This window comes from Oncorhynchus clarkii, chromosome 33 (assembly GCF_045791955.1).
Source record: "Oncorhynchus clarkii lewisi isolate Uvic-CL-2024 chromosome 33, UVic_Ocla_1.0, whole genome shotgun sequence".
NCBI lineage: Eukaryota > Metazoa > Chordata > Actinopteri > Salmoniformes > Salmonidae > Oncorhynchus > Oncorhynchus clarkii.
Window position 1 is genome coordinate 17,257,622 of NC_092179.1, and position 25,158 is coordinate 17,282,779.

At 42.2% G+C, this 25,158-nt stretch overlaps 1 protein-coding gene and 1 non-coding gene across 16 annotated transcripts in view; both read left to right on the forward strand.

Moving 5' to 3' along the window:
* LOC139392748 (myotubularin-related protein 5-like) overlaps window positions 1-25,158 on the forward strand; it is a 78,226-nt gene that overhangs the window by 10,360 nt on the left and 42,708 nt on the right. For all 15 annotated transcript variants that reach the window (XM_071140970.1, XM_071140977.1, XM_071140975.1 and 12 more), the window contains exon 2: window positions 22,374-22,459. In XM_071140970.1, coding sequence (XP_070997071.1) covers window positions 22,374-22,459 — 86 coding nt within the window. The remainder of the gene's footprint in view (window positions 1-22,373; window positions 22,460-25,158) is intronic.
* trnaa-ugc (transfer RNA alanine (anticodon UGC)) lies at window positions 20,154-20,225 on the forward strand. Its single transcript has one exon. It is a non-coding gene; the product is annotated as a tRNA-Ala (tRNA).

Below are 25,158 nucleotides of genomic sequence, written 5' to 3' on the forward strand. Positions count from 1 at the left end.
ACGATACTTTTAGATGGGATAGCTACTAGGATGGCCATGGGAGGTAGACACTAGTACCTGGGGAGCTGGTTAAGGGGAAGACGGGCATAGGGGAAGCGATAGTGATGGAGGAAAAAATAGATAGTTACATATCGCAATATTGTTATGGATGCCATATCGTGCCCTTGGTCACCACAAACGACTTCACATCGTAGATCTTAATACAATAGAATTGTGAGAATTGCAATCCATATTGTATTGGCACCTATTTAGTGGTAATATCGTATCGTGAGGTCCCTGGCAATTCCCAGCCCTAGTGAGTGAATCTACTATCCCTCAGTTTATTTGCTCTAAGTGAAGTGTAGGGAGAGGGTTTTGATAAGTTTGATTGCTGTAAATCTATTGTTTTAATTTCCTGAGCTACCCACCCCTGTCCCACTCAGAGGAGATCATTGGGGGACTACTGCATGGTCAGTAAGCCATAGGCCTTCTGTCTGTTGTGGTCCATCTCCATGGTCAATGCCCTGTGTAACAGCTCTCCTCATAGTCTCTCTGTTAAACAAGACCGCACCAACAAATATTCAAATGTATTAAACTTCAAAGAGAGATTGAACAACCCTCTCGTCACTTTTTCAAAATACCTCGGTATAGGGTGTCTATGTACGGTATACCGCCCTAGCCTAGTTGATGATCCCTGCTCTAGAAGTCATTGACCACTACAGGCCTCAAAACTGTAGGCTATTCTATTAGCATAGCATTGCGCTAACATGCTGAAGAGTGCCACTGATTGAAGTTGGAGATATTTGGATCCTTTCCCCCTAGTCTGTCTGCATACAGCTGTGATGTGAATGTGATAGGTGACAAACTACTAAACTAGAGTTGCCAACATAACAGACTGTGTGCTACCTGGCCAAGAGTGTGAGTAGTGCAATGTGTGTGTGTGTGTGTGTCATGCTCCACAAGGAATGTGACGCTTATGAACTGTTGTAAGATCAGTTCTCCTTGACCCCTTAACCTGACCCCGTCCAAGATAGGTTAAAGCCAAAACACTCTTTCTAGACCAGGGCTCTAAGGGCTTTGAGACAGGGCAGGTAGATACTGTAGGCTGCTGTATATGCATACCGGTAATGTAGAAAAGACAGGGGCTCAAATGGAGAAGTCTGATACAGAACAGGCACTTAGCTGTCAGACTTTTTTTCTAATATCAAACTAATTTCACAGTGCTAAGATTCACTGGAAAGTTCACCCGTGTGTGTGGTCATGGCCAGAAAGTAGTAGAGTAGGAGGAGAAGACCTCTGAGACGAGCGCAAAGGAAGTGAGTTATGTTTATCAGTCGACCATATTTGGAAGCGAATAGTGACCTTGACTGTTTTGCTGCAAAACAAAAAGGGAAATGTTAAAGCGAAGACTTGTTGATCACATCTCTCTTGTCTGAATGGTACCATATTCTCTATGTAGTGCACTGCTATTTGACCAGGACGTGCATTTCGGGTATCCTACATAGGGTGCCATTTGGGACACAACCTCTCTCTCAGAATTTAGTATTTCCTCTCCTTGAAAGCCTGCATTTTTGTTTGGGGGGGGGGGGGCGGTAAGTTTAGCAGGAAGGATGTGAGTTTGTTGAGTTCTTTTTTTTTGTTTTTTTTGCACAAAGAAAATGACCCTCACGGTCACCATGGCGACGGTCACCATGGCGATGGCAGTTTCCCCCTTCTGGTCTGTCTGCAAGCCAGTGTTGGTTGCTACTGGAGATCACTTTAAATGGATTGGGTTTATCTTTATTTGCATAGTGAAGTTTATCACCTGGTGTTTTCTATTTCTAAATTCAGAAAATGACAAAATTTTGAGAAATGTTGATCCTATTGATTTATTTTTTGCTATACTCTCCAGTGACCAGTCACATTGTGCATCCCACCCAATGTCTGAACCAAGAAGAGGGCTAGGTCTGGGCCTGCACTGCTGCTTTTAATCAGAGAGAGTGACTCACCCGCACCCTCATTCAAATTACACCGCTGGCTGGCTGGCTCACACGTTAAAGAGAGAGGACTGTGTCAGAGTGGGTGTGGTGATGGGCTTGAAAATGATATAATTTTGTGTTATGTGTGTTGAGTAGGTTTATGGCCTGTATACTGTGTGCGAGGGAGAAAGGGTGCGTTGTGCATCGGGCCTGTAATGGATCCACTTTTCCGGCCATGTGTGGTTTGGCCTCAGGAGCCTGAAAAATGCAGAGCTGCACAGTGCAGTAACCATGGCACGCTAACCTTGTTGGTGTCCTGACGTCTTTTTTTTATCAGGTAGAAACATACTTGATCATGTTGGAACTATGAAGATTAGATCAAGATAATGATCTATGTGCTAAGGATAAGTGATGTAATGTGATGGCAGGTCCCAGAGCAGCTCCGCTCGTCACCATGCAGACACACACACCGTCTGCTAATTTATCCTGTGAGTTGCAGTAACCATGGTAACCAGCTGTCACGTCATGGTGGTTTGGAGACGAAAGCGAGAAGCTGTGGTTGTGGTCTGTTCTGATGCCAAGAACACAACACACACACAGGGCTGTTATCAGCCTGCCTTCAAATCTAATTGGTCACACACATTTTGTAGATGTTATTGTGGGTGTAGCGAAATGGTTATGTTCCTAGCTCCTATGGTGCAGTAATACCCTTGACTGTCCATCCAAGACCATATGATAATTTTCAGTCTACAGCCAGTCACTATTCCAACTGCCTATCCTCCAAGATGGGCTCCCGAGTGGCGCAGCAGTCTAAGGCACTGCATCTCAGGTTTGACTCCAGGCTGTATCACAACCGGCTGTGATTGGGAGTACCATAGGGCGGCCCACAATTGGCTGGGTTTGGCCTAGAGGTCGACCGATTATGATTTTTCAACGCCGATACCGATTATTGGGGGACAAAAAGGCCAATGCTGATTAATTGGCCGATTAAAAAAAAAAAAAAATAATGTGTATATATATATATATATACACATACACACACACATTTTTAAAATAATGACAATTGCAACAATACTGAATGAACAATGAACACTTTTATTTTAACTTAATATAATACATTTGGGCTTTTGAATGGGTGTTCTTAAGGTGATTCCACAGGTTAGTGGTATTTTTTGATTTAGCCGTTGCTGACCCCATGCTTACATCTTTATCACAAATAAGACACCTTGCTTTCCCTGGTGCCAATTCCATGTCATTGTCCTACACTGCTTTTCTCTGCCATCTGTAAAACACACAAATAGCTCTTAAGTGACAATGATACTGAAGAGTCTGCTTAGGAGACACATACTCTCAACTGTTTGAATAAAAAAAATAGAGTTTAAGTTACCTGTGATGAATGTTGAAAACAAAAACTGTAATTTCTATATGCAGGAAATCCTATTTTAATAATGGACATGGTAAGAATTGACTACCAAAGTGCGAGTCATAATTCCCATGACACCTTCTAGCAAAATCTGAAAAGCGGTTCATTCATTTATTCCATAGGATATTTTTTAGATTAACTTAAAATAAGGTCTGTGTTTCGTGTAGGCTTACACCACCTTGCCTTTTTTATAACTGTGTAGATATCCATAGGACAAGGTAACACTGATCAATATTGGCTAAATATAAGCGAAGATAAAAAAAAATTGTAGAGTGGATTTATTAAAATATTTTGACAACCGTTACCTTATCCTAGTGAGAGTTACACGAGTATCAAAACGCTGAGGCGGTTTAAGCCTGCACGAAACACAGACCTTATTTGAAGTAGATCAAGACATTCTCTATGGAAGACATGAACAGAGGTGGTTTAAGCCTGTACTAAACACAGACCTTATTTGAAGTAGATCAAGACATTCTCTATGGAAGACATGAACAGAGGTGGTTTAAGCCTGCACGAAACACAGACCTTATTTGAAGTAGATCAAGACATTCTCTATGGAAGACATGAACGGTAAAATAACGAAGGAACCCCTTTCAAGTTCAGCCGCAAGTTATTACAGGAATTTTAACGCGCCAACTATTTCTCTCTAAACCATATACCTTTGACTATTACGAGCCTGCTGCTGCCTACCACCCCTCAGTCAGACTGCTCTATCAAATATCAAATCATAGACGTAACTATAATAAACACACAGAAATACGAGCCTTAGGTCAAATGGAAACTATCACCTCGAAAACAAAACATTTATTCCGTTCCGTATTTTATCTAACGGGTGGCATCCATGAGTCTAAATATTCCTGTTACATTGCACAACCTTCAATGTTATGTCATAATTATGTAAAATTCGGGCAAATTAGTTCGCAAAGAGCCAGGCGGCCCAAACTGTTGCATATACCCTGACTCTGCGTGCAATGAACGCAAGAGAAGTGACACAATTTCACCTGGTTAATATTGCCTGCTAACCTGGATTTCTTTTAGCTAAATATGCAGGTTTAAAATATATAATTGTATATTGATTTTAAGAAAGGCATTGATGATTGTTTTTTATAAGATAAGTTTAATGCTAGCTAGCAACTTACCTTGGCTTACTGCATTCGCGTAACAGGCAGGCTCCTCGTGGAGTGCAATGTAATCAGGTGTTAGAGCATTGGACTAGTTAACTAAGGTTGCAAGATTGGATCCCCCGAGCTGACACGGTAAAAATCTGTCGTTCTGCCTCGTTCCTAGGCCGTCATTGAAAATAAGAATGTGTTCTTAATTGACTTGCCTAGTTAAACAAATATTAAATAAAGGTGTAAAAAATAAAAATTTGGCAAAATCGGCACCCAAAAAGACCGATTTCCGATTGTTATGAAAACTTGAAATCGGCCCTAATTAATCGGCCATTCCGGTTAATCGGTCGACCTCTAGTTTGGCCAGTGTAGGCCGTCATTGTAAATAAGAGATTGTTCTTAACTGACTTGCCTAGTTAAATAAAACATAAAGAGATCACTCTGTTTCAGTCACTGGCTCTATGGTCATTTTAAGGCAGGGTTTCCCAAACTCAGTCCTAGCCCCCCCCTCTCATCATAAAGCTTTGATTATTTGAATCAGCTGTGTGGTGCTAGGGCTAAAACCAAAACCTGCACTTGGGGGGGCGGGCAGGAAGCAGGGCCGAGTTTGGGGAAACCCTGATCTAAGGCCCCCCATCTCAGCAAGTTGTCAGCATAGGACCCCTCCCCCACTTCAACTCTGACCCTGCGATCACCGGTTTCTTACTTGTTCTCCCCACTTTCGGTGGAGAAAGGTATTTGATACACTGCCGATTTTGCAGGTTTTCCTACTTACAAAGCATGTAGAGTTCGGTCATTTTTATCATAGGTACACTTCAACTGTGAGAGACGGAATCTAAAACAAAAATCCAGAAAATCACATTGTATGATTTTTAAGGAATTAATTTGCATGACATAAGTCATGCAATAAAAGCAGAACTTAATATTTGGTACAATTACAGAGATCATACGTTTCCTGTAGTTCTTGACCAGGTTTGCACACACTGCAGCAGGGATTTTGGCCCACTCCTCCATACAGACTTTCTCCAGATCCTTCAGGTTTTGGGGCTGTCGCTGGGCAATACGGACTTTCGGCTCCCTCCAAAGATTTTCTATTGGGTTCAGGTCTGGAGACTGGCTAGGCCACTCCAGGACCTTGAGATGCTTCTTACGGAGCCACTCATTAGTTGCCCTGGCTGTGTGTTTCGGGTCGTTGTCATGCTGGAAGATCCAGCCACGACCCATCTTCAATGCTCTTACTGGGGGAAGAAGGTTGTTGGCCAAGATCTCGTGATACATGGCCCCATCCATCCTCCCCTCAATACGGTGCAGTCGTCCTGTCCCCTTTGCAGAAAAGCGTCCCCAAATAATGATGTTTCCACCTCCATGCTTCACGGTTGGGATGGTGTTCTTGGGGTTGTACTCATCCTTCTTCTTCCTCCAAACACGGCGAGTGGAGTTTAGACCAAAAATATATATTTTTGTCTCATCAGACCACATGACCTTCTCCCATTCCTCCTCTGGATCATCCAGATGGTCATTGGCAAACTTTAGATGGGCCTGGATATGCGCTGGCTTGAGCAGGGGGACCTTGTGTGCGCTGCAGGATTTTAATCCATGACAGCGTAGTGCGTTACTAATGGTTTTCTTTGAGACTGTGGTCCCAGCTCTCTTCAGGTCATTGACCAGTTCCTGCCGTGTAGTTCTGGGCTGATCCCTCACCTTCCTCATGATCATTGATGCGCCACGAGGTGAGATCTTGCATGGAGCCCTAGATCGAGGGTGATTGACCGTCATCTTGAACTTCTTCCATTTTCTAATAATTGCGGCAACAGTTGTTGCCTTCTCACCAAGCTGCTTGCCTATTGTCCTCTAGCCCATCCCAGCCTTGTGCAGGTCTATAATTTTATCCCTGATGTCCTTACACAGCTCTCTGGTCGTGGCCATTGTGGAGAGGTTGGAGTCTGTTTAATTGAGTGTGTGGACAGGTGTCTTTTATACAGGTAACGAGTTCAAACAGGTGCAGTTAATACAGGTAATGAGTGGAGAACAGGAGGGTATCTTAAAGAAAATCTAACAGGTCTGTGAGAGCTGGAATTCTTACTGGTTGGTAGGTGATCAAATACTTATGTCATGCAATAAAATGCAAACTAATTACTTAATCATACAATGTGATTTTCTGGATTTTTGTTTTAGATTCTGTCTCTCAGTTGAAGTGTACCTATGATAAAAAATTACAGACCTCTACATGCTTTGTAAGTAGGAAACACTGCCGATTTGGCAGGTTATCAAATACTTGTTCTCCCCACTGTATCTACCCCACTCCCTTCCTCGCTTTCTCCACCTCCAGTAGTTTTTACCCAACAGCAGGTCCTGCTGATAGTAGTGTGTCTGACATTCCCTCACGCTGCCCGGCTCAGTTCACATTCCAGTCACGCTCCAGTCTGAATGCTCTGCAAGGAAACCCTTCTCTTACATCAGACTCTTACTTCGTCACCCAGGAGACAACTATAGTCTAGTCTACCTAACTGTCCAGGTTTCACAGTTGATAAGCTCACATAGTTGTGCCTCTGAGCCAAGACAATCAGGGTCTCTCACCGTATCTAATTTAGGCCCAAGAGCCCAGTTTTGAGAGTTCCCGCCTGTAACTGACCTGATTCAATGAATCAACTGGGCTTTTATGATTAGTGGAATCAGGTGTGTCAGTGCAATGCTGGAACAAAATCCTGCACAGTCCCTGTGGGTCCCCTGGAGTTAGGACCATGATTGAGAACTCTGGTTACTATTGTCTCTATAAGGGTGAGGTCTAAAGAACTTAGAACTATGGTCAGGGCTGCTACCAACACGTCAGTTGTCTAGTGGCTACTTCTACCTGATGCTAGAGGAAGCACTACTGTACTGTCTAGTGGCTACTTCTACCTTGTGATGCTAGGGGAAGCGCTACAATACGGTCTAGTGGCTACTTCTACCTTGTGATGCTAGGGGAAGCACTAGAATACTGTTTAGTGGCTACTTCTACCTTGTGATGCTAGAGGAAGCGCTACAGTACTGTCTAGTGGCTACTTCTACCATGTGATGCTAGAGGAAGCGCTACAATACTGTCTAGTGGCTACTTCTACCATGTGATGCTAGGGGAAGCACTACAATACTGTGTGAGACATTTCCTCTTCTCTGGAAGAGCAGAACCACCCGGTCAACACCTAACATCCGCTAACTTTCTCACCTTGTGACAATTGACCAAAATAAGCATCACCTGCTCATAGTTTCACTTCACCTCCACCGTGTCACACTTAGTGTGTCACTGGGCCTCTCGCAGGGGGGGACCTACTGATCAATGGCCTGCAAACCTCACTCAGAGGCTAACTGCCTCTATGATTCATAATTCATATCATAATGTTTTTGTTTGCAGGTAACACCCTCTACTGTAAATGTTGATAGTACCTCCAGGGCCTAAGGCCTGTTCTTTTCCCATCAAACATACTCTAAATGGCTCAACTTTCACCTACAGGGAGAATTAACTAAGGATTATGCAAGGGCTCCAGCTTGTGCCACCACTCACCAAAAATGTAGGTTTTGAGAATAACAGTTGCAAAATCATAGGTGAATGCCAAAACCAATAGCAACAGCCACTGTAAAGGGGGTAATCTGCAGTTGCTGCATCCATTTTTTGATTAATAAATGAATGATATATTATGTCCCATTGATTCTTGAAGAATTTAACTTATAAAAGCCTCATAAGCTAAGTTAAACTGTTGTACCCGATCAGAACCCCAAATATAAGCTTGTTTTACGCCAATGTTTGTAAACAAAGTAAAACACTATATAGCATCAACATGGTTGTAACTATAATTTTGATATCACAGATGGTCAGTCCTTGCATCCATTTCTCTGTCTATGAATTTGAGAGCGGTTACATTCCTTCAGCCCCATGCCGCAACTTTTTACCAGAACATTTTGTTTCAACTGCTGATTGTCACTAAGGCAAACGGTAATGTTTAATCATTTATCTGACCATGTCATTGAGTCTGTTTGACCTGTATAGTGACTGGATGCCAACCCAGTGCCCACTCGGTCTTGCCCGTCCTGATGCCAGCTGGTCATACGGTTGCTGGGTGCATTCCCCATGGCCATGGGGTGTGCCAGCCAGAGCTGACCGGTGGGTCATGAGTTGATCTAGTACCCGGTGCCACCCTGTGCTGGCCAAGCCTGGTACACCTCTGTAGCACAGAACTTTCTAGGGACCAGGTCCCTTTGAATGTTTTAAACTTGCAGACAGTTGCCTGAATTATGGTGTGCTGTTTGTCTGCCATTTGTTCGCTTGCTGACTACACTGTGTTTTAGGGACCACCCATCTGGGCATCTGACTGCCGCCATTTTTGTTAATGTCTACACTCTTTCTATTCTGGTTGGAGCCAGTTTACGCTGTTCTGTGTTCTTCAGTTTCTTGGCAATTTCTCAGAACAAGAATAGACTGACGAGTTTCAGAAGAAACATTCTTTGTTTCTGGCCATTTTGAGCCTGTAATCGAACCCGCAAATGCTGATGCTCCAGATACACAATTAGTCTAAAGGAGGCCAGTTTTATAGCTTCTTTAATCAGAACAACAGTATTCAGCTGTGCTAACATAATTGCCAAAGGGGTTTCTAATGATCAATTAGCCTTTTTAAAATGATAAACTTGGATTAGCTAACACAATGTGCCACTGGAACACAGGAGTGATGGTTGCTGATAATGGGTCTCTGTACACCTATGTAGATATTCCATTAAAAATCAGCTACAATAGTTTCCAGATACAATAGTCATTTACAACATTAACAATGTCCACACTGTATTTCTGATCAATTTGATGTTATTTTATTATTTATTTTAATGGACAAAAAATGTGCTTTTCTTTCAACAACAAGGACATTTTTAAGTGACCTCAAACTTTTGAATGGTCATTACCTTTTTGTAGAAGTGAAGGAGCCAGTGACTTGACTGTTGTAAAGTGTTTAAAAGCGGTGATATCCAACAGAGACAGAACCAGCAGCAGAGAGGAGATCCATTAGCAATACCTCTGAAACACTATAAGCATCCCTAAACGCCCTTGTGTGTGTTGTCCTCCATGCCATGTATTAAAGGAAATCCTAAGAGCCTGTTCTGTTTCGCTGACTTGGCAACCTAAATATCTTGGAAATCAAGAATCCTGGAATGGATCCTGGGAATGTTGGAACCGGAATGAGACTTAAGTATTCCCCCATCAGTACTCAGGGAGTCAAGGAAAGTCTGCTTGAGTATCCCTTCCAGATCACCAGATGACTGACTGAGCACACAGCTGCTGACAATTCATCACATGGATCTGAGCTCTCCTCTGTTTGTTAGGAGTCTCTGATAGGCTGAGGGAGAGTGGGGGAGGGAAAGAAGAAGATGGAGGGTATGATGGAAAGGAGGAGGAGAGAGACACTGGGAGGGATGGGTAGGATGACTCGGGTCACTGACGGTGTGAGTGTAGTCAGTAGCACACATTCCTAACAGTGCATTTTCCACCAGACACTGTCGGCAGGATAATTTTGGGGGAGCCCCAGTCATTTTAAATTGTGAACATATAGTCAGCTTAACAATATGCAAACAATGTGTGAGTTTAGCTATTCTCTGCTTCAGATGTACAATGACAAGGGCACATTGCACATGCCCATAATGCCACTAATGCCATCATACTGTGGGCCTATGGCTGACAGCCCTGACTATTAAGTTGCTATCACAAGAGGTTGGTGGCACCTTAATTGGAGAGGACGGTCTCGTGGTAATGCCTGGACCGGAATAGGTGGAATGTTATCAATTACATCAAACGCATAGTTTGCAGGTGTTTGCCATTCCATTTGCTCCATTCTCCCCTCAGCAGCATGTTGTAACTCCCCCTCTAGAGGAAATGACTGTCCTCCCCTAAAATGACCAGCTCTATCTAACTAGCTAGTAGACTACTCTCTCCCTTTCTGACAGCTGGAGAGGAAAATCTGTTCACCCTCCTCCATGCCTGTTATCTACACATGCATTTTGGAGCATGTGTTTTTAATTTACTATGATAAATACATCAAGATAACAAGCTAAAATGAAGTTAGCTAGCTGATGATATTTATCTTAGCCATACAGCATGTCAGGTTGGCTAGCTAGCTAGCTAGCACCTCAGTAGCCTAAACACAGTGGCCTGCTGTAGCCAGCTAGCTACTAAGTGACATTCTGCTAGCAGCCTGAAAATCGCTTAAAAAACACATTGCACAGAATTATGGTGTGCTGTTTGTCTGCTATTTGTTCGCTTGCTGACTACACAGTGTTTTAGGGACCACCCATCTGGGCTTCTGACTGCCGCCGTTTGTGTCCGTTTTGCAAATTACAGCCTCAACTTTGTTCAGAGGTGCTAAGTACTCTCAGCCAACAAACACTAGCGTTGTGTCCGTGCCTTAATTAAGGCAGACTCCTTCCCTCAGCTCTGCTTGGTGAAATCACCTTTACCAGATGCAGGATGTCCTGCAGCCTGGCTTTGTACCCAGTGCCATAAACCAGCACTCTTGTCTCCACTATATAGCCAAGTTAACGTTACTCATTGTGTATTTATTCAGTGATTATTTTTTTATTTTTTTTAATGGGGGTGTAGATCAGCTTTAATATTGCAGATTGTGGCTCTATTCCTTCGGTTACTATTTTTCTACTATTTCTCTTGTTTCTCTGCATTGTTGGGAAGGGCCCCTAAGTAATCATTTCACTGTTAGTCTACACCTGTTGTTTACGAAGCATGTGACAAATACAATTTTGATTTAACATTTTACTATATCCACACCAATCACTGCCCAAGGCTGATAACATAGCTCAACCGAGTGGCAGAGGAATCACTCTGCCAGGATCTGTTATGGTAACTGTCGTCTTTTGTGAAACATTATTAAAGGTAATTTTAGGTTCCTGGAAGTTTGTTGTGGTGTTATCATTGAATTTATTTAAAACAGTTAAGGGGGTTTGTATGGAGGGTAAATGTTCCACTGAAGATTTACCCTGGTGTTTTACTAAAAATCCTCAGACTTGTTTCCACCTCAAGATTACCGTGGTGTTTTACCAAAAACAGCCCTGCTCCTGGAACTCACTGGGCCAAAAACAGCCCTGCTCCTGGGACTCACTGGGCCAAAAACAGCCCTGCTCCTGGGACTCACTGGGCCAAAAACAGCCCTGCTCCTGGGACTCACTGGGCCAAAAACAGCCCTGCTCCTGGGACTCACTGGGCCAAAAACAGCCCTGCTCCTGGGACTCACTGGGCCAAAAACAGCCCTGCTCCTGGGACTCACTGGGCCAAAAACAGCCCTGCTCCTGGGACTCACTGGGCCAAAAACAGCCCTGCTCCTGGGACTCACTGGGCCAAAAACAGCCCTGCTCCTGGGACTCACTGGGCCAAAAACAGCTCTGCTCCTGGGACTCACTGGGCCAAAAACAGCCCTGCTCCTGGGACTCACTGGGCTAAAAACAGCTCTGCTCGTGGGACTCACTGGGCCAAAAACAGCCCTGCTCCTGGGACTCACTGGGCCAAAAACAGCCCTGCTCCTGGGACTCACTGGGCCAAAAACAGCCCTGCTACTGGGACTCACTGGGCCAAAAACAGCCCGGCTCCTGGGACTCACTGGGCCAAAAACAGCCCGGCTCCTGGGACTCAAACAGAATCGGTCATATGGACACAAACACATTGAGACACTTTTTTAAATTTTTTTTTTATTTAAGGGGTGTATCCGCTTAATATTGCGGAAAGAATATTGGTTCCATCAATGTAATTGTCTGCATCATTTCATACTTTTAAAAATAATATACCTTTATTATTCCCCGCAAACCCTACCACCGATCCCCCAATTGGAGTAAACTAATAAACACTTCGGCTTTCACCTTCAATTTATACATCTTATACACATTTTAGACAGTCTATTTTACAATAGTTGTTTTTAGTCCTTCCTCTATTTCTGATGTCCATCCAGTTTGATTTCTGTTTGTAACTGTGCTATTTCACAAAAATTCTGAACCTATATACATTTTACAGACTCCGTATGATTTACATGTTTTATCTTGCTATTAGTCCAACCCTTCAGCTCCATTCAACCTCTCCCATCTATCTCTCAACATCATCCATTTTGGATTTCTATTTGCCATATATTTTTCAACTGTGCTATGATGCTTCACAAACTAATTGAAGCTTTCTATTCTCATAGCTTCTACAGATTGTACATTAAAAATACACATTTTTACTTAAATAATTATTATATTATTGATTGATTGACTATGGCTTTTCAAATCACCCAGTATTGCTATCTGCAGCGTTAGTTCTAGGCAAATGTTGCAATTCTTCAGCCATTCCTGGACCTGTGACCAAAAGCGAGCTACATATGGACAATACCAAAATCAATTATCTAATGACTCTGCCTCCTTACAGCAGAATCTGCAGAGCTGGGAAGATTGTATCCCCCATATATATAACATTCTATTAGTTGCAAGAATTTTGTATAGTAATTTAAATGTAAAAATGTGAAGTTTTGCATCCGGCGTTGTTTTGCGTATCAATTCATAAACCATGTGCCATGGAATGGGTACATCGAAAATCTCTTCCCAACTATTTTGCAATTTATATGGCACAGCTGTCAGTTTTTTGATCCTTAAATTAAATTGGTATGTTTTTATTTATCACACTTTTCTTTAACCATTTATGCTGTTTAATACAGGGCCGACATACAAGTTCTTACTTTTTTCCCCTTCTACTTGCCTCTTCCATTTTTGCGGTAATGCTGCAAATAATTGGTTGTAATTTTGGGTAGAGCAGACATTTCCATATGTCTGTGTTAGCTGCATGTGTGACAACTCCACCAGTCCTATTTATGATATACCTTTCTTAAACATTTCCTCAATTTTAATTTTTGATCAATTAGTATATTTGAATTTAACCACAATATTTGTTGTATTATTTGTTGTCTTTTCAGGTGGATTAAACTGAAATTGCAACCAACTTTCTAAGGCTTGTTTAAGAATAAAGATATTTTGGAGATTATTTCCTTTTCAAACAATCGAAAGTGGGCCGGTGTAGTCTGAATAAAGGGGAAAAGGCCCTTCTTGAACACAGGATGAGACATTCGTACCAATTTACTAGAGAACCAGTTTTGATTTAAGTATATGTTTTGTATGACTTTAGTGAGAGGTCTAATGCTTTAATATTTAATCATTTCTGCCCTCCGAATTCATATTAGTTATATGAATATGCCCTTTTAATTTTATCTGGCTTGCCGTTCCAAATAAAATGTAATATTTTTTTGTTCATATAATTTAAAAAGCAGGTCACTAGGTGTAGGCAAAACCTTAAGTAAATAGGTAAACTGTGATATGACTAAAGAGTTGATCAGGGGGATTTTTCCACAAATAGACAGGTATTGTCCTTTCCATGGTAGCAAGATCTAATCTATTTTTGTTAACTTTCTATAAAAATGTATTGAAGTGAGTTAATTTATTTTGGGATTTGTATACCGAGTATGTCCACATCTCCGTCAGACCATTTAATTGGTAAACTACATGGTCATGTAAAATGTGCGTTTTTTGGGGGGTTTTAATCCAGAGAGAATAGCAAAAGCATCTAGATCCTCTGAGGCCGTGGAGAGAATTGTGGTTTTAAAAGAGAACCTGAATCATCAGCGTACAATGACACCTTAGTTTTTAAGCCACGTATTTCTAATCCCTAGATGGCAATAATACATGGATATGCCGATAGTGGACAACCTTGTTTTACTCCTCTAGAGAGTTTAAAACCTTCTGAGATGTAGCCATTATTTACTATTTTACACCTAGGGTTACTAACCATAACTTGAACCCATTTTATAAGAGATTCCCCAAATTTATATATAAACTCCAGTCGTACTTTATCAAAAGCCTTTTCAAAATCAACTATGAAAACCAGGCCTGATCTCCCCGATACTTCATAGTATTCTATTGTTTCCAGTACTTGTCTTATATTATCTCCAATGTATCATTCCATGTAAAAAACTTAGATTAGGATGAATAATATCTGACAATACTTTTTAAATTCTGTGCGCCAAGCATTTTGCTAGGATTTTTGCATCACAACACTGAAGTGTAAGAGGTCTCCATTTTTTTTAAATGGGCTCCATCTTTATATATACCACTTGGGTCCTGTTTCAGTAATAATGATATCAGACCTTGTTGCGTGTCTGATAATCTACCATTTATATAGGAGTGGTTAAAACATGCCAATAATGGTCCTTTGAGTATATCAAAGGTTTTGTATACTTCCACTGGTATGCCATCCAGCCCTGGAGTTTTCCCATCCTTAAATGCCCCAATTGCCTCAAGCAGTTCCTCCTCTGTAATTTGGCCTTCACATGAGTCTTTCTGTACAGATGTTAATTTTACATTATTATTATTAGAGGAAAAATCCATACAATTTAGTTTCAGTTAGTGGAGATGGAGGAGCCTGAAATTAAAACATATTCTTAAAAACATATTCTTAAAGTACTTTACTTCCTCTTTTTTTGCGTGACTCCATTTGTAACACGTTTTATATTTTATTTCTATATTGAAGATTGAAAAATAATTTGGTACATTTTTCCCCATATTCCCCATCCAGTTCGCTTTATTTTTGTAATCTATTACACTGGATCTTTCTTGAATAAGTTCCTCCATTTATTTTTGTTTTTCCTCTAACTTATTCTGTGCCTGTTTGGTACCGTTTTTATTGCTATCTAATAAAGGTCGACCGATTTTAAATCTTTTTTTTTTTTTTTTTCAACGCCGATACCGATTTATTGTAGGACCAAAAAAGGTTTTAGGTTGTAGTTAATAAAGTGTTTATAGGACTACTTCTCTCTCTACCATTTGTATTTCATATACCTTTGACTATCGGATGTTCTTATAGGCACTTTAGTATTGACAGTGTAACAGTATAGCTTCCGTCCCTCTCCTCGCCCCTACCTGGGCTCAAACCAGGAACACAATGACAACAGCCACCCTCGAAGCAGCTTTCCCCATCGCTCCACAAAAGCCGCGGCCCTTGCAGAGCAAGAGGAATAACTACTCCAAGTTTCAGAGCGAGTGACGTTTGAAACGCTATTAGTGCGCACCCCGCTAACTAGCTAGCCATTTCACATCGGTTACACCAGCCATTAGGCTGATAGGCTTGAAGTCATAAACAGTGCTGTGCTTGCAAAGAGCTGCTGGCCAAACGCACAAAAGTACTGTTTGAATGAATGCCTACGAGCCTGCTGCTGCCTACCATCGCTCAGTCAGACTGCTCTATCAAATCATAGACTTAATTATAACATAACACACAGAAATGCAAGCCTTTGGTCATTAATATGGTCGAATCCGGAAACTATCATTTAGAAAACAAAACGTTCATTATTTCAGTGAAATACGGAACTGTTCGGTATTTTATCTAACGGGTGGCAACCCTAAGTCTAAATATTCTTGTAACATTGTACAACCTTCAATGTTAGGTCATAATTATGTAAAATTCTGGCAAATTAGTTAGCAATGAGCCAGGCTGCCCAAACTGTTGCATATACCCTGAATCTGCATGCAATGAACGCAAGAGAAGTGACACAATTTCACCTGGTTAATATTGCCTGCTAACCTGGATTTCTTTTTAGCTAAATATTCAGGTTTAAAAATATATACTTCAGGCCTCCCGGGTGGCAGTGGTTAAGGGCGCTGTACTGCAGCGCCAGCTGTGCCATCAGAGTCCCTGGGTTCGCGCCCAGGCTCTGTCGTAAGCGCAGTGCGCGCTAACCAAGGTGGCCAGGTACACAGTGTTTCCTCTGACACATTGGTGCGGCTGGCTTCCGGGTTGGATGCGCGCTGTGTTAAGAAGCAGTGCGGCTTGGTTGGGTTGTGTATCGGAGGACGCATGACTTTCAACCTTCGTCTCTCCCGAGCGGGAGTTGTAGCGATGAGACAAGATAGTAGCTACTACAACAATTTGGATACCACGAAATTGGGGAGAAAAAGGGGTAAAATTAAAAAATATATATATAATATATATATATATACTTCTGTGTATTGATTTTAAGAAAGGCATTGGTGTTTATGGTTAGGTACAGTCATCCAAAGATTGTGCTTTTTTCGCAAATGCGCTTTTGTTAAATCATCGATTATATGCAACGCAGGACACGCTAGATAAACTAGTAATATCATCAACCATGTGTAGTTATAACTAGTGATTATGATTTATTTATTTTTATTACAAGATAAGATTAATGCTAGCTAGCAACTTACCTTGGTTTCTACTGCATTCGCGTAACAAGCAGTGGAGTGCAACGAGAGAGAGGCAGGTGGTTATAGCGTTGGACTAGTTAAATGTAAGGTTGCAAGATTGGATCCCCCGAGCTGACAAGGTGAAAATCTGTCGGATAAAAAACTATTAGAAAACTATTATATAAGGAATTGGCAACTCGTTCTCATTCTGAGAAATAAGGTAGGCCACTTTATTTCAACGTCTGAACAAAGTGGACAGGCTAGTATGCTATTCAAACAGTTGGAGACGGACGGGTGTGTTCATAACAAATCAACTGTTTTACCTTTGTTAGCTAGCAAATGGATCCAAGTTGGCAAGACTTTAAATATAAAGATAAGCTGGCTACTCACTGACACTTGGGCTTGTGTTGAGAGATTATTTGAGACCAAATTTTCTATAATGCCTACTATAAAATGTTGATCATTATTAGTTGATGTGCATTATGCATGGTTTTGGTTAAATTAGTAACAAGAACATTTTCATTGACTTGAATGCCAGATCAGTGATTATTGCAAAAAGATGTCTTAAACAATTTTGATAAAATGATTACATTATTTGCGAGTTATTTGTTGTTGCGGAAGGCCAGCTGGCGACCAGAGTAAGCTTGCAGGCACCCGGCCCCCCACAAGGAGTTGCTACAGTGCGATGGGACAAGGAAATCCCGTCCGGCCAAACCTTCCCCTAACCCGGACGACGCAGGGCCAATTGTGAGCCGCCTCATGGGTCTCCAGGTCACGGCTGGCTCTGAGACAGCCTGGGATCAAACCCGGGTCTGTAGTGATGCAGTGCCATAGACTGTGGGAGGCCTCTATATACAGAGTTTACAAAACCTTATGAACACCTGCTCTTTCCATGAGACTGACCAGGTGAATCCAGGTGAAAGCTATGATCCCTTATTGATGTCACTTGTTAAATCCACTTTGATCAGTGTAGATGAAGGGGAGGAAAGGTGTTATTAATGTTTTGTACACTTGGTGTATATTGTGAATCACCCATATGTTTGAAAAAAATAAAGATATGATTTTTAGGCCGTATTGCCCAGCCCTAGACTAATTGCATTGCAAACACAGATGTGTAAACACTGGCCAGGCCACGTGCATGTAGCAACAGACAGCTACTGTCAAATATTCTACCTTGGACCGATTTGTTGGTCACGCAAGCTCTTATTGCACATATTAACCCATTCAACATATACTACGTGCACTTACTCACACTTACACACAAAATGCATGAGGGCTATGTTCTGTGAAGTAAAGACACACACACCTGTGCTACGTGCTGAAGCTCACAGAGCCAAACCTTAAGGAAGTTTTTAATGAACAGTCAGTTTACAGTCCACCACTGAGGAGGTCATCTGAGTACATGTAGAAAACACTCTTCATCACCACCTGGCTGCCACTGAAACAATACGTTCCAATATCCACGCTAGCATACTACATAAAATAAAGGAATGTATTGGATATGCATTGTAAGTGGTATTGCAGTATCGATAATTTAGGTACTATTGATAATCTACTACTAGCCATCCCCGCTCCCTTCTATGTTGCCTGCACATCACTTAATGTAGCACGAAGTAGGTCTAAATTAATAAACAGCAGGGCGATAAGAAAGTTGAAAATGTAAATTCCTTCCCTGTCCTCTGTTTAGACAGAACTTGAGTGGTGTTTTAAACGAATGACAGAGTACATGTAATATGAAAGGCTGGCTGCCTGCATTCCTGCAGCTCTGTGTTTGACTGGTCATCATGGAATTTTGATACCAGAATGTTTTTTGTAAAGTGGTCAGGAATGAAGGACAGCTGGTCTACTGAATGCAACCCACTGTCTCATGACTCCCATCTTCTCACGAAAGGGAGAGCGAGACGGGGATGGTAGCACAGGTGAGATGGAGTAAGAGAAGAGATGGGGGAAGGAGAGAGTGCAGAAGAGAGGATGAGTAGGCTATTTCTTTCCCATTTGTGTTTAGTTTTGGGAGTTGCCTGCCTGCCCTAGTTGGTTGTATTGTGACTGTGCTTACCGGGCTCCTGGTTTTGTTCCCCGTGATAAAGAGCCTGAGGCTTTTATTATTTTCTCAGACAGATGCAGCATTCAACCACAAACTCTCTCTTCCTCCTTTACTTTGGGAATAATGTCTCTTTCAGTGACTTGTCCCATGCTGTGACGCAACAAAGTGAATTCTGTGTGAAGGCGACTGTCTGGACAGAGAAGCTCAAACGATGGTTAACAGAGTGATTTGTAGCGGTTACATAAGAAGGCTTTTGTCATTCTGCTAAGATGAGCAGCACTAATGTCTTAGCTGAATTCTGAAGAGAAATCGTACTGTGTTTGGGAAGAATCGCAAGAGCGTTGTGCCAAGAAAGTGTTTGCTTATTAGTGAGGCAGCCTGGAACAAGGCCAGTCCCTTCTGGGTCATGATCCCTCAAGGCCAGGTTTAAGGCTCGCACACGTTACACGAATGTGGATCCAGCATCCGTCTGCTGATCAAGCTTTTGTTATAGGGACCACCTGTTTTAGATGTCTGTCTGCCGACATTTTTCATGCGACTCTACAGTACATGTCAAATTTGTGTACACTCAATTTGCAAATTACATTCAAGAGGTGAAGTACTCTCAGCCAGCAAACGCTATTGGCTGTGTCATGATGTAACAGTTTGTGGCATTGAGCTTATATTTTTCTTTATGACAGACTGACAGTAAATTGGGAGGGGAATTGATACAGTTACATATTACTTTTAGGTTTAATTTATTTGCACCCAAAACGATAAGTGATTAAAAAAAAACTAGACAGATATATTAGTTTTTAAACTGTGTAGGTGTGGTTGGAAGCCCAAGGGCCTTATATACTGTAAAAACCACACCACAAACTATATACAATACAAGTACAAAAATAGAAAAGGTTTGTTAAAACGGATAACAAAACCCACTAATCATAAATGTACAAATGAACTGATCAGCAATCACAAAACGTGTGTGAGTGAGATGGGCTATATGGAAATTACTGAGTAGTTTGGTTCATCAAGCTGACCCCCAGTCTTTGCTTCAGGAGGTTTTTGCAATGTGAAAATAAGAATTCCAGAGTGTATGGTACCTCTGTATCTGATAGCCAATTCTCTATGCAAGGTGTGGCAGTTGCGAGGGTGAAGGTTATCGCAGTGTGTCTTGCTATATAGATGGATTTCAGAATTAACCTGGCAGAATCCATTGAAGGGTGTCGGTAAATTGTCTGGGAGGTATGAGTTTTTGGTGATGAAAGTGCATAATTGGCATACATCGATGTCATATAAATGACAAGATATTGAGTTTCTTAAACAAAGGTGCAGATGGAGCCAGGTAATTAGAGGAAGTGGCTAGTCTTGGAATTTTATTTTGTATGATGAGTAATTTGTGTCGATAGGAGGTATATGTACAGACCTGTGTGGCTCAGTTGGTAGAGCATGGCGCTTGCAACGCCAGGGTTGTGGGTTCGATTCCCACGGGGGTACCAGTACAGAAAGAAATCCGAAAATATATGGGTAGGAGTGTCTGCTAAGTGTAAATACTTGGGATGCACCGATTTTATAAAATTTTTGCCGATACCGATATCCAATATTTTCCTTGCCAAAGAAAATGATGCCGATAACAGATATTGAACATTTTAGCTGCCTTTTAAGCATTCTAGTACAGTTAAATAGTTACACCACTGTGTGTGTGTTTTAAGGCACTGCATCTCAGTGCAAGAGGCATCACTACAGTCCCTGGTTTGAATCCAGGCTGTAACACATCTGGCCATGATTGGGAGGCCCATAGGGCGGTGCACAATTGGCCCAGCGTCGTCCTGGGTGGGCCGTCATTGTAAATAAGAATTTGTTCTTAACTGACTTGCCTATTTAAATAAAGGTTACACACACCACACCACACTGACCAAAATGTATTTTGTTGGCATTTAAGTATGTTCCCATTACCAGTAAAACATAATCAAAATGTTTCTTTAACTTACTTGCTGTTTCGTTTTCATTTGTTCAGTCTTTTCATTCTTTTTTTAAACATTTATTTTTTTATGTTTTACCCCCTTTTTCTCCCCAATTTTGTGGTATCCAATTGGTAGTTAGTCTTGTCTCATCGCTGAAACTCCTGTACGGAATCGTGAGAGGCGACGGTTGAGAGCCGTACGTCCTCCGAAACACAACCCAACCAAGCCGCACTGCTTTTTTTTTTTTTTAACCCCCTTTTTCTCCCCAATTTCGTGGTATCCAATTGTTAGTCGTTACTGTCTTGTCTCATCGCTACAACTCCCGCACGGAATCGGGAGAGGCGAAGGTTGAGAGCCATGCGTTCTCCGAAACACAACCCAACCAAGCCGCACTGCTTCTTAACACAGCGCGCATCCAACCCGGAAGCCAGCCGCACCAATGTGTCGGAGGAAACACCGTACACGTAGCGACCTGGTCAGCGTGCACTGTGCTCGGCCCGCCACAGGAGTCCAACCAAGCCGCACTGCTTCTTGACACAATGCCCACTTAACCCGGAATCCAGCCGCACCAATGTGTCAGAGGAAACACCGTACACCTGGTGACCATGTCAGCATGCACTGCGCCCGGCCCGCCACAGGAGTCGCTAGTGCACGACTCCTGTGGCTTGTCCCTGCCAGCCAGCCAAACCCTCCCCTAACCCGGACGGCGTTGGGCCAATTGTGTGCCGCCCCATAGGGTCTCCCTGTGGCAGCCGGCTGCAACAGAACCTGGACTCCAACCCAGAATCTCTAGTGGCACAGCTAGCGCTGCGATGCAGTGCCTTAGACCCCTGCCCCACTTGGGAGGCCTCTCTTCCTCTGTGGCCTCTCTTCCTCTGTGCCCGCTGTCACTGTGTCCGTTTCCATCTTGTCCAGCTGTGTATGTAGCATTTCACGTAAACCCTGTTTCTTGTCTGCATCGAAGTAGCGGTCCTTATACCTAGCATCGAGCATGGTGGCGACACAGTAAAGAGGCTCAGAGAGAATGCCACCGGATGGATCGCTTGTTCACAGCCTCGAGTACTTTTGTAAGTTTTAACCCCATGGTCTGTGTCGGCAGTTTTATTGAGCAGGCGCTTCAATACCATGACCGAGGGTATCACGTCTGCTGCAGACGCAGTTGAGCTGATTTCTTGAGTCAGTTGTTCGAATGGAGCTAGGAGTGTTCATGTTTCAAACATGTTCTCAAATACCATTGAAATTGCAGCAGCGGTATGAGAACCAGCACATTCTTGAGCATGCAATACGGCTTTCCTCAGTACAAAATCAAATTTTATTGGTCACATATATACAGTTGGTTGGAAGTTTACATACACCTTAGCCAAATACATTTATACTCAGTTTTTCACAATTCCTGACATTTTAATCCTAGTAAAAATTCCCTGTTTTAGGTCAGTTAGGCAAATTTTCTCATGCTCTCTCGTCTCCGTGCAGCAATATAGTGAGATATGTTTGGAACATAAAATCATAGAATCAAATTGCAATACATATATAATCGGCGCCTAAGTATTGTAATAATATCGTATGGTGAGGTCCCTGGCAATCCCCAGCCCTACAGTAGTGGACTAGACCCTGACAGATAACTCGGCTCTCTGATCAAGCGTTCCGACCTGACCTTTGTCACCCTCTCTCTTTCTCCAGGGGGCAGTGAGGGCCAAGGTCACATTCTCCAGCGCTTTCCTGAGAAAGACTGGGAGGACAATCCCTTTCCACAAGGCATCGAACTGGTATGTAACTAACATAGCTCACACACAAACGAACGCACAATAGCCTACATATTTACCCCAGCTACATACAGTTGAAGTCGGAAGTTTACATTCACCTTAGCCAAATACATTTAAACTCAGTTTTTCACAATTCCAGACATTTAATCCTAGTAACAATTCCCTGTCTTAAGTCAGTTAGGATCACCACTTTATTTTAAGAATGTGAAATGTCAGAATAATAGTAGTGAGAATGCTTTTATCTATTTCATCACATTTCCAGTGGGTCAGAAGTGTACATACACTCAATTAGTATTTGGTAGCATTGCCTTTAAATTGTTTAACTTGGGTCAACCGTTTCGGTTAGCCTTCCACAAGCTTCCCACAATAAGTTCTCACAAGAATTTTGGCCCATTCCTCCTGACAGAGCTGGTGTAACTGAGTCAGGTTTGTAAGCCTCCTTGCTCGCACACGCTTTTTCAGTTCTGTCCACAAATGTTCTATTGGATTTAGGTCAGGGCTTTGTGATGGCCACTCCAATACCTTGACTTTGTTGTCCTTAAGCCATTTTGCCACAACTTTGGAAGTAAGCTTGGGGTCATTGTCCATTTGCAAGACCCATTTGCGACCAAGCTTTAACTTCCTGACTGACGTCTTGAGATGTTGCTTCAATATATCCACATCGTTTTCCTACCTCATGATGCCATCTATTTTGTGAAGTGCACCTCTCTGTCCTGCAGCAAAGCACCCCCATAACATGATACTGCCACCCCCGTGCTTCACAGCTGGGACGGTGTCCTTCGGCTTGCAAGCCTCCCCCTTTTCCTCCAAACATAACGATGGTCATTTTGGAAATTGCTCCCAAGGATGAACCAGACTTGTGTAGGTCAACAACAAAAAAAAGTCTGAGGTCTTGGCTGATTTCTTTTGATTTTTCCCATGATGTCAAGCAAAGAGGCACTGAGTTTGAAGGTAGGCCTTGAAATACATCCACAGGTACACCTCCAATTGACTCAAATGATGTCCAATTAGCCCATCAGAAGCTTCTAAAGCCATGACATCATTTTCTGTAGTTTTCCAAGCTGTTTAAAGGCACAGTCACCTTAGTGTATGTAAACTTCTGACCCACTGGAATTGTGATACAGTGAATTATAGGTTAAATAATCTGTCTGAAACAATTGTTGGAAAAATTACTGTTCTTGCACAAAGTAGATGTCCTAAACGACTTGCCAAAACTATAGTGTGTTAACAAGAAATTTGTGGAATGGTTGAAAAACTAGTTTTAATGACTCCAACCTAAGTGTATGTAAACTTCCGACTTCAACTGTACATCATCCGTACCTGAAGAAAGGCTGCATCATGAAGGGATCAACATAACCCAGAATCATTTACAGTTGATGTGTATTTAATGTCTCCCAAATAACCCTTATTCCAGTATTGTTTACCTCATTATTGTCTAATGTGTTTTGCCAGAGTCAATATTGAAGAATTCCTAAGTGTTCATTATATACAGTGCCTTGCGAAATTATTCGGCCCCCTTGAACTTTGCGACCTTTTGCCACATTTCAGGCTTCAAACATAAAGATATAAAACTGTGTTTTTTTTGTGAAGAATCAACAACAAGTGGGACAATCATGAAGTGGAACGACATTTATTGGATATTTCAAACTCTTTTAACAAATCAAAAACTGAAAAATTGGGCGTGCAAAATTATTCAGCCCCCTTAAGTTAATACTTTGTAGCGCCACCTTTTGCTGCGATTACAGCTGTAAGTCGCTTGGGGTATGTCTCTATCAGTTTTGCACATCGAGAGACTGACATTTTTTCCCATTCCTCCTTGCAAAACAGCTCGAGCTCAGTGAGGTTGGATGGAGAGCATTTGTGAACAGCAGTTTTCAGTTCTTTCCACAGATTCTCGATTGGATTCAGGTCTGGACTTTGACTTGGCCATTCTAACACCTGGATATGTTTATTTTTGAACCATTCCATTGTAGATTTTGCTTTATGTTTTGGATCATTGTCTTGTTGGAAGACAAATCTCCGTCCCAGTCTCAGGTCTTTTGCAGACTCCATCAGATTTTCTTCCAGAATGGTCCTGTATTTGGCTCCATCCATCTTCCCATCAATTTTAACCATCTTCCCTGTCCCTGCTGAAGAAAAGCAGGCCCAAACCATGATGCTGCCACCACCATGTTTGACAGTGGGGATGGTGTGTTCAGCTGTGTTGCTTTTACGCCAAACATAACGTTTTGCATTGTTGCCAAAAAGTTCAATTTTGGTTTCATCTGACCAGAGCACCTTCTTCCACATGTTTGGTGTGTCTCCCAGGTGGCTTGTGGCAAACTTTAAACAACACTTTTTATGGATATCTTTAAGAAATGGCTTTCTTCTTGCCACCCCTCCATAAAGGCCAGATTTGTGCAATATACGACTGATTGTTGTCCTATGGACAGAGTCTCCCACCTCAGCTGTAGATCTCTGCAGTTCATCCAGAGTGATCATGGGCCTCTTGGCTGCATCTCTGATCAGTCTTCTCCTTGTATGAGCTGAAAGTTTAGAGGGACGGCCAGGTCTTGGTAGATTTGCAGTGGTCTGATACTCCTTCCATTTCAATATTATCGCTTGCACAGTGCTCCTTGCGATGTTTAAAGCTTGGGAAATCTTTTTGTATCCAAATCCGGCTTTAAACTTCTTCACAACAGTATCTCGAACCTGCCTGGTGT